Below are 10,174 nucleotides of genomic sequence, written 5' to 3'. Positions count from 1 at the left end.
TATACAACATCTACTGCTTCCCTCCATCCACAAGGCTTGTAACACCAACTGGGATTGATTAGTGCCCCTTCATTTCTTTCCAGATCCAGGGCTGTCCCTAGACATTTTGGTACCCTACACTGCCCCTTGTGGGAAGGGGTTGGCCCCAGGCCTCTGGGGGCTGGCCCAGGTTTCCGCGGGAGGGCAGGAGCTGGCTTGTGGGGCAGGGGGAAACCGTCCCCCAGCACAAGCTGGCAGAGCAGAGCAGGTTGGGGCTGGGTCGCTCCACTTCCTGCCACTTGGTGAGTACAGGGTGCGCCCGTCTGCAGACCCCTGGGACGTTGCTCAGAGGAAGGGGTGGGTCTGGGGAAGATCTGGGGCAGGAAGAGGCAGAGCTCATGGGGAAGAGGCGGGACAGGGGCAGCTTTCTTGTGCAGCTCAGCCATCCGAGGGATCAGGCTGGCCATGGAGCACTACTCAGCTGCATAGGGCACCAGAAAATTTGGGACAATTTAGTCCCCAAATTTCCTGGTGCCCTATGCAGCTGCGTACTTTGCATGTGGGTAAGGACGGCCCTGCCCAGGTCTTAATGATTTGTCTGACATTTTTCAATGCTTGCATCATTTTGTACAAGCCTAGGTTCTGGTGCCATAATATACACACTGTGCCATTACATTGTGCTGTTGTGCTGAAACATCAGTGTTGTGGAGCAATGATCCTTTCTGGGAATTTTCCTAACCTTCCATGAGGTAGGTCTGTGGAATGTGTAAGGCAGAGGTGGGCAAACTACGGTCCACTGGCCACATCTGTCCCGCGGAACCGTCCTGCCTGGCTCCTGAAATCCCGGCTGGGGAGGCTAGACCTCAGCCCCTCCCCTGCTGTTCCCTCTCCCCTGCAGTCTCAGCTCGCTGCGCCGCCAGTGCTCTGGCCCACCGCCCCTGCTGGGCAGCATGGCATTGTGGCTGGCCCTGTCATGGTAAAGGGATGGGGAGCGGGGAGTACCGAGGGGCAGTCAGGGCACAGGGAGTGGTTGGATGGAGTGGAGATTTGGGGGGGGGCAGTTAGAGAATGGGGAACGGGGGGTTGGATAGGCGTGGGAGTCCCAGGGGACCTGTCATAGGGAGGGAGTGTGGATAGGGGTCAGGGCAGTCAGGGGAGAGGGAGAAAGGGGGGTTAGATAGGGGGTGGGGTCCTGAGGGGCAGTTAGGGGATCTGGGAGGGGGTGGTCAGGGGGCAAGAAGCAGGGGGGGTTGGATGGGTCTGGGATTTTGAGGGGGGCAGTCAGGGGGTGGGACGTGGGAGGGGGCAAATAGGGGGCAGGGGCCAGGTTGTTTGGGGAGCCACAGCCTTCCCTACCCGGTTCTCCATATAGTTTTGCAACCCCGATGTGGCCCGCGGGCCAAAAAGTTTGCCCACCCCTGGTGTAAGGGCTTAAAGTTGATGCTAATTGGAGATTGTATGTTCATGATGTGGAGCTGGGCTGAAGGTTTATATTGGGGTGTGGTTGATTTTTTTTCTTCTATTCTTTCCCGCCATCCCTTTTGCTTTCTTTGAGCCTGAAGGGGGAGGGCTCAATCATGATTCTGTGGCAAGATCCTGGGCCTGCTTTCAAGGCCCCGTTGCTCTCATTGGTTTAGCCGGCTGTGCTGTCAGGTCTGTCTGATGAAGCCTACGTAGAGATCTCATGTTTTGCTTTGTGCCTCACGAGGTTGAGTTACCAGGATGGGCACAGCTAGCAAGGCGCAGTAGGACATGGCTCCGTGGGACATGCATGGGGTGGCCCGAAGGGTCAGACGGGAGCTCAGCAAAGGGACCACTCAGTACAACTTTGGGGGTGTGTCTGTACTATGGATGCCTGTCACCTGGGATGGAACTCAGCCCTGGCTGCTCCCCCACAGGACCTGTGTAGGAACCCCGCCCCCGCCCCATGGGCAGCTCCCACCTATGGAAGGCTGGCCCAGCCCCAGCAGGGGGAGGGCTGCCTCAGCGCAGTACCTCGCTCGCACCACTGGGTGGCATTATGTGCCGCTGGTGAAGCTCTAGCGTCCCTCCGCGGCTCTCTATGGTCTTCCTGGTCGAACGCCCCTCAGGCACCGCCCTATGGTCTGGTGGGAGGACACAGGGGCGGGGTGTTTGTGCGCAGGCGCACAGGGTGGGCACCACGTGAGGGAACGACCCGGACGCGAGGACACAGCCCGAGCCCGCGGTGGGGCGGGGCCGGGCCGGGCCATTCTGGGGGAAAGGGAGGGAGGAGGACTTGGGGCAGGAATCGCCATGGGGGAGGGGCGGTAACAGCAGAGGGGGCGCTAGCTGGGTGGGGGGAGGGACAGGGAGACACAGTGGCAGTAACCGCGGGGGTGAGGGAGGGGCAGTAATTGCATGAGGGACAGTAATTTCGTGGGGGGAGGAGCAGTAATTCTGAGGGGGCAATAACTGCAGAGGGGCAGTGATTCTGGGGAGAAGGGGACAGGCTGATGCAGGGGCAGTAACTGTGGGGCAAGGGCTGTTGTGCTGCACTCTTGGTGCTGGCAGACTCCCTCCCTTACCCCCCTTTTCTCCTGCTCTTCTACCCCCCCCCCCCGCTTGCCTGTCTCTGGGGCTTGCTATAAAAGTCCATCACTGAGGTGGTTCCAGTGCCTCTTCTCCCTGCTGGAAGCTGCGCTCTCTGCTCACTCTGTCTCTCCCCTAGTGCAAACATGTCGGACCAAGAGCACCTCATGGACTTGCTGAGGAAAGAGGTGAGGTCGCTGCTAATGGCTGTCAAAGAGGGCCTGACCCCAGTGCAGCTGGAGCAGGAGTACCTGACTATGATCGGCAAACCTCTCCCATTGCGCATGTTGGGCTACCGATCCACCATGGAGCTGGTGAAGGACATGCCCGATGTCGTCAGTATCTGCTCCTGTAGAGATGGCTGTGTTGTACTGAAAGGTGGGTGCGTGACTTTCCTGGGAAGAGGAGCAAATGACTTGGGAACCCTCACCCTAGCATGGGAAGACATTCAGTAGAACAGTCTCATGCTGTACTTGTAGTCTGTATGTGCATGATACAAGGCTGTAGTAGCTTGTGGACCCTGGATGTGGAGTATTTGGACGTGGAGGAAGTTATCCAGATCCTGCTTATTTCTTGTTTCCTCACCTTTGGGAGCAGAGTCTTTGGAATGATCATCATCATCAGCAGCAGCAGCACTGTTTTGGGAAGAGTGAGTTTTGCAAAATTGAAGAGGCAAGCAGCCTCAGGGGGAGGATGACTTGACATTTTAAAATCTTTTTTTAAGAAATGAGGGGTGATGTGGAAATGCTGGGAGAGCATAGCTTGGTCTCCAAAAATGTTCGTAGAATTCTTTGGTAAGCTCCATAATACCAATCCATCAGTCCAGAGAGATCTTGCAAGGCTGGCTGTGTGCTCCCTATAACTGAGGGTATTCACGGTTTAGTATTAATAACATCAGCTCTCACTGGTGGTGCTGGCTTGTTTTAAAGGCATGTAGATAAGTGCTTAATTTGAGGCCTCCCAAAGCACCGTGTAAGTGGTGACAGATATGGCAATTTCCTGATGATATTGAATTAAGGTTAAATAGCTTTGGAGTCCACTGTATTATAAATGCAAAGTTTGTATTATTGTATTGTACTGTATTATTGTGGGATTGTATGCAACTTCTCTTGGAAGGAAAGACTTGGCCAATATATACTCTGAGAAGTGTTGAGTTTCAAAGGACTCTTAAACAATATGCCAGACAAGAAGGATCTTTTGGAACAAAGTTAAGTGGGTTTTCTAGGAAATACCTGGGAGGAGGTGAATGCAGAGTGCCTCCTCTGGACCCAACTTTTTGATGCTATTCCCAAAGGAGAGTGCCATTGTCTGACTGACGTATGCATGGCCTCTCAAACGCAAAGACACAAGCAGTATAAAGGAAAGGCCAATCTATGAATGTGTGTGTTTTGAGCAAACAGCTGTTGTAACCACGGAAAAGCCCCATAGTGGGGTTCGAAGGAGCAATCACCTACTAGAACTCTTGCTCAAGTTCAGGTTGATCGCTAATAAGCTTATTTGCATAGTGGGTAGGTTCTTTTATTGTTTTAATAGTTTTTCAGCTTAACAATGAATGTGCTTGCTTAGAAAGGGCTGTGTGGTAACTTATAACTGTGGGCAATTACACTGTTTGTAGCCGCTGGTGAGAAGGCAAAGCACAGATGGAGACCTGCTTAAGCAGTCTGACTTACTAGGGAACTGCAGCCTGGAAAAACCCCTGTCAGGAGGGAAAGAGATATGAGTCTGTGCCCAAGAGAGGTGAGGAGCTGGGAGTCAAGAGTGGGTGCCCTTGCTGGAGCACAAGGGGGAAATACACATGCAGTTGCCGTGAATTGGCACCAGCTATGTATATACAGGGATCACTTTATCAAATAGTTGTGCAGTTTAGCTTCAGTATCTGCATCAGTGTAGGGCAGTGAAAAAAGAATGCTGTATCTGATTGAAATTGGAAAGTCAGTTTAGGTAGAATGTAACTGCACAAATTGGAATTAGTCCAGGACACTGTTGCTAACACCTTTAACATTGTGAAAAATGCCATGCTGACAGGTGGTTAGGGTCTTGGCTTTACATCTTTTTCGAAAGGCTGTAGCTCCAGTAAAGCGCATTGTGCTGTAGCACTATCAAAAGGTCCAGTAGGGTTTTGTTGCAATACTGGCTCACAGGGAAGGGTGCCATCTATTGAGCGGCCAGCACAGCCTTCTACAATATCTGGGTTCTCTCGTATGATCTGCTGTTCAAGCACTTAGTAGACTCAGTAGCCCTTTCTGCTTGGATCATGATCTGCTGAGATCATGATGCTGACACATTGTCCTCTATGGGATGTTAAAGCTGATCCAGACTGACTAAGGGGGGGAAGATAAAAGCTGTAAGTTACTGTGCTTTCCATCATTAATGGTAGAGTTCAGCAATAACTGAGTAGTGCAATTTGCTCTTTGAAGAGGACTGTTTCCTCAGAAAGGGGCAAGTAAAAGGGAAAGGGGAGAGAGGAAGAGCATTACCCAACACAGCTTTAACTATTTTTCTGCTTCTTTAGTCATTGCAGATGAGACCACCAGGGGGTTGGCAAGTTTGGTTGCCAAGCAGAGGACCAGTTCTAAGGCGCAAAATATCATGCGAAGAACAAATGCCTTCTCTCGCCCCCGCCTGCCCCGGCGGGGCCGGACCCCTCCTATCCTGCCAGCTATGGTGAAGAGTGAGCTGAAAGACCTGCTGAGTCTGTCCCCAGTCTTGCTCTCAGATTTTGATAAGGCCTTCGCCAGGCGTTTTGGACGGACATTCCAGTATACGCGCTATGGATTCTTGTCCATGATTGAAGTGCTGAGCGCAGCCTCTGATATCATTGCCATTGAGCAGACCAGGGCGGGCTCTCTGCTGACCCTGAAGGAAAGCCCCTCAGTTAAGCCACAGCAGGAAAAGCTGTCACAGGGTGAGGCTGTATATGTATTTAACTTGGGGCAGGTAGTTCTGATTAGCACATATTGTCACTTTTTTTTCAAGCAGACCGTGTTTCAGCTGAAAGGGCCTAGGTCTCCACTGGCTGCACTAGCACCCATCCTTTAGGATTCACACGCAGGAGGGCTGCAGTGGTGCTGCTGCCACAGCTGTGTGCCCAGCCCAGTGCCAAAGGGTTCTGGCTCTGTATGACTTGGGACTTTATTACATGGTTCCTCCTCTGTGTTCTCCAGGGTAGATGGATGGAGAGGGGCAAGTTTAGCTAATCGGAAGTGTATACTCTATAGATAGCTTTTATTAATATGACAAAGGTTGCCTCTTTGTTGTGGAAATGGATAAACATTGGTGTGAGCCCAACATTGCCTGCTGGCTTGACAGGGCAATGAAAAACTGTGATCTGCATGTTCACGTAGTTTGATTAATGCCATGTATAAACCTCTTCTCTGCTTAAGGTAAGATGATGATGATTCAGCCAAAGAAAGCAGAGCAGGCCAAGCCTGATTCTCTGCTACCACCTGCAGTTAGGACACCCCCTCCAGGATCTGTCTTATGTACAGAGAGCCTTGAAACACCAAAATGGGGATCAGAGCCAGTGGAAGCAGCAGTAGGGAACTGTGGTGAGAGACTGAAACAAGTAAGTAACTGAAGTAGTGAGCTGTGGGGTCTCTTATCCTTAAGCAGAGTCATTTAATAATGTAATTGTTTCTGGGATATAGTGTATCATCAGTACAAGGCAAAACAAGGTTTTCTAAATTGTTTCCTGTTGCACTAATCTGAAAACAAATTGATATTGGCATGGGAATCCAGTGGGCTATCAGAATCCTGTTTCTGATATGCAAAATCTCTGTACTCCTGTTACAGATCACCCATTGGCCAATTCCTGTAATGTTACCTAATGATAGAGTGCCTTCCACTCAAAGATCTCAGACCACTTAACATTAAGCCTCATAACCCTCCTGTGAGGGTAGATAAGCCATGGTAACTATTCCCACTTTACACATGTGGAAACTGAGGTACATTGTGGTTAAGTCACTTGTCCTAGGTCACACAGAATCTCATAGAGAAAGGAGTAGAAACCAGGAGCCTTGAATTCTTGTACTTTGCTCAGACTACTAGATATACTGCCTCCCAAGGACAAAAAAGAATGGAAACTTTTCCAGGTAATGCCAAAACTGAAAGACACTATTTCACATGTCCTTTCTGGTCCTGATGGGCTCTGTGCTGAGGTAGCATATAACTGGACCGTTTATTAGCACCAGGGAAGGGCTTGGTCCAAAGGCCAGCCATTGTTGTTGAGTTCTGTGTGCTAGGCAATATTCAGACAAAGGAAGATACTCACTCTCCTCACCCCAGTGTGCTTACCTAGGTGATCAGGCACAGACAATTCAGTACTGACCCACAATTAATACAGTGGTTAATGGTACAAATGGGAGGTGGTGTGGATTATTTTAGATCATTGTTGATGTACTAATGGAGCAGCATGTGTTAAGGAGGGATTTGAAATGAATAATACTTCACACCTAAGAGGGTCATTTAGCAAATGAGAGAGAGAGAGTTCTGTATGTAGGGGACAGCATGAGGGTAGATGCATAGACATGAGTGGGGAAAAAATACAAAGGTTAGGTTTTGCAGGGAGGTTTGGATGAAGTGTAGGCTGTGGGAGGGAACTGATCCAGAACTGTAATAGGCTGCAGTATAATTAGTTCCTGCTAGAAGGCTCATATGCCATGGCAAGAGCCTTAGGGACAAAGGAAGAATGAAAGAAAGTGTGTGAGATGTTCTGAGAGCTCCAGAAAGCTTGCTTATGGCCAGGGTTGTACCTACCCATGTGCAAAGTACACAACTGTGTAGGGCACCAGGAAATTTGGGGCACCAAATGCTGCTCCAGCTCCTGCCCCTGCTCCGCCCAAGCCCTGCCCGCCTCTACTCCTTCCCCAAAGCCCCTGCCCCTGCTCTGCCCCAGCTCTTCCCTCACTCCCCTGAGGTCTGCAGCAGGGGTCGGGCCTGCACTCATCGGTGGCAATAAGCAGAGTGACCCGGCCCTAGCCTGCTCCGCTCCCCTGGCTCCCAGCTGCACCGCTGCTGAGTGCTGGGGTGCAGTTCCCCCCTGCTCCCTAAGCCCCAAGGCTGGGAGCCAGGGGAGCAGAGTGGAGTGGGCTGTGGCTGGGTCACTCCACTTCCCACTGCCCCATGGGTGAGGGGTTGAGCCTGCCCTGTACTTGCTGGGTGGCAGGAAGTAGCACGACCTGGGCCCAACCGGCTGCACTCTGCTGGCTTGTGCTGAGGCGTGGTCCCCCCCCATCTCCCAAACTGTCTCCCTCTCCCCGCCTGTGGAGGCCTGGGGCCAGCCAACCCCCGGTGGGGTTGCATAGGGCACCAAAATGGCTAGGGATGGCCCTGCTTATGGCTGGCATGAAGTCTGCTTTATGATGAGGTGGTGCAACACCGGTAGTATAATGGCAAATGTAAGCAATAATTAATTGGAGACCCCTGCATCACAGCAAGACCCATCATCAGTATTGGCAAGCTACAGAATAGTCACCAGAGATTATGGAGGGCAAGAACTACTAGACATTCCAAGTGCCCTGTATCTGAGCAGTTTTAGAGTTAATGGTTGTGCATCTTATGCATGCAGTGTGTTTTAAAAATTCTTTGCTAGATGCTGACATGCAATCCTAATCTCTATGTAATTTCCACTAATAAACAAATCTTTTATTGTAATTATTGCCCCCTTGATTGCGCAATTGATATGAGTTTTCTTGAGCCTTGGAATTCACCTTTTTGTTCTTAGTATGATTTTTGGCTTTTTCTTTGAAGTTGGAGAAGGATATTAAGATGATCTTTGCACAGAAGGGAGCCGGAGGGACAGTCAGCTCAGAACTCAAAGAGAAGATCCGAGTTGTAAGTGTTGTTCATATCTGGAAATGTCTCTAAGCTTTGGGCAGGAAGAAGCATTTAGACATTAGCATGTCTAAGGCCCCATCTACATGACGCGTGAAATTCGATTTTAGATACGCAATTTCAGCTACGGGAATAGTGTAGCTGAAATCGAATATCTAAAATCGAGTTACTCACCCGTCTTCACCGCGCCGAATCGATGTGCGCGGCTCGCAAAGTCGAATCCGGAACTCCGTTTGTTTTGGTGGAGTTCCGGAATCGATGTAAGGGTGCTCTGGGTTCGATATATCCCCGTCTAGACGAGATGCATATATCGAACCCAGAGCTTTCGATTTTAACGCGCCGAAATGGCGCGTCGTATAGACGTGGCCTAAAGCCCTATGATCAAGGAACACCACAAGTGCTTCTCAGTAGACTTGGTGGTTACAGGTAAATTAGGGAAGATGATGTGGGGTCAGTAATATGTTTCCTCTGTCTTTGGCATCAGATAATCTGTATTCTCTGCTGGGTTTTTCCAGGCTATCTATGAATCCTGATGCTTGTGCAGAACCAGAACCTATGAAAGGTGGAGAAGCCCTATAGAGTATTTAAATGTGTGTATTTAGGGGGAGTGAGATCACATTGGAGAATAATCTACTATTCTCTCTTTTACTGCTAGTGTCTTGAACTGTTCCCCTTCACAACAACTGAAATTTTACAGATACTTCATGTACTAAAGAGCTCACCATCTTCCTATAAGTGTGGACAGTACCTTTCATGTTATGGGTACGCTTAAGCACACTGAAATACAGTGGTGGGCTGCTAATTGAGGCTTCTCAGCATAGCTATCTGGGTCGGGTTCTGAACCTGGAGGTGGTGAACAGGTAGATATGGGAGGCATGACTACTTTGTCCTTACTATATTGCTAAGTGGGAGAGGGGTTTTTGGCTAGATTTGGCTAGGGGTGTTAGGATGATGCCTTTTTGGAAAAGAAGGTAAAGGTATGGAAAAGGTCTTCAAAACCACTGGCCTAGATTATTTAGCTGGGAATTAGACTTTTGATCCTTGCAGCTATTCTACAATGTGGAATGCTCATAATCCTTGTATACAGTAGAGCTTCTCTCTGCACACAGTTCAGAGATGTGTGGACTTGCTGATTGGAACAGATGAATCCATGCCAAAGTAGATACTTTTCACTGAAATTCTCTCTTGTAACCGAGTAGGCTCTGGGTGCACTTTCTGTATCTTCTAGCAGGGTCTGTGGCCACAGCTGAGGCCAACAGGTCAAATGCAAAATGCAGATCATTTAAAGGGCTCTTCCATTTGCTCCTCCTGCTCGTTTCACTGTGTGGGGCCATGAATTCCAAACATACACATGCTAACTGTTGTCCTTTCCTCTCTTTCCAGTTTATATGTACCCTCAGAAATTAAGTTATGCAAGTCTGAGGTTCTGGATAAGTGGCAAAGCACTGCTAATTGAGGGCAGTGACAGATAGAAGGTCCAACACGTCTAGCCACAGGGGCTAGTATTAAAGTGCATGTTATTAAAAAGCTAGGGCCCCTGACTTTCTATAAGTACTTGTTTTGCACGCATAACATGCTGTTTAGTTGTCTGTGTTGCAGTATGAAGCCTATTCTTACTCTCTCTTTCACCTAAGGTCCAGGTACACAACTGTCTGGTTATGATGTGTCTTTTCCTATCATGTAGGTTGCAGCCCAGTATCCTGAGGGTTTGCTTGCTTCTAAGCTACCTGGTGAGTTTGAGGTAAGTTTTGCCTCTAGCAGGTAGGGAGTCTTTGTTCAGTTTGGTTAAAGCTGGGCATAGTACATGTAGATC

At 49.6% G+C, this 10,174-nt stretch overlaps 1 protein-coding gene across 1 annotated transcript in view; it reads left to right on the top strand.

The window, feature by feature from the left end:
* The first annotated feature begins 2,675 nt into the window (after positions 1-2,675).
* The window catches only part of TDRD5 (tudor domain containing 5), a 31,456-nt gene continuing 23,957 nt past the window's right edge, over positions 2,676-10,174 (top strand). The window contains exons 1-5 of the mRNA XM_075068286.1: positions 2,676-2,907; positions 5,042-5,442; positions 5,918-6,094; positions 8,278-8,361; positions 10,046-10,102. Of these exons, the coding sequence (XP_074924387.1) occupies positions 2,676-2,907; positions 5,042-5,442; positions 5,918-6,094; positions 8,278-8,361; positions 10,046-10,102 (951 nt within the window). The remainder of the gene's footprint in view (positions 2,908-5,041; positions 5,443-5,917; positions 6,095-8,277; positions 8,362-10,045; positions 10,103-10,174) is intronic.

Source organism: Chelonoidis abingdonii, chromosome 7 (genome assembly GCF_003597395.2).
Source record: "Chelonoidis abingdonii isolate Lonesome George chromosome 7, CheloAbing_2.0, whole genome shotgun sequence".
Taxonomy (NCBI): Eukaryota; Metazoa; Chordata; order Testudines; family Testudinidae; genus Chelonoidis; species Chelonoidis abingdonii.
Note: the sequence above shows the minus strand (reverse complement) of the source record. Positions and strands in the feature narration are given on the sequence as shown.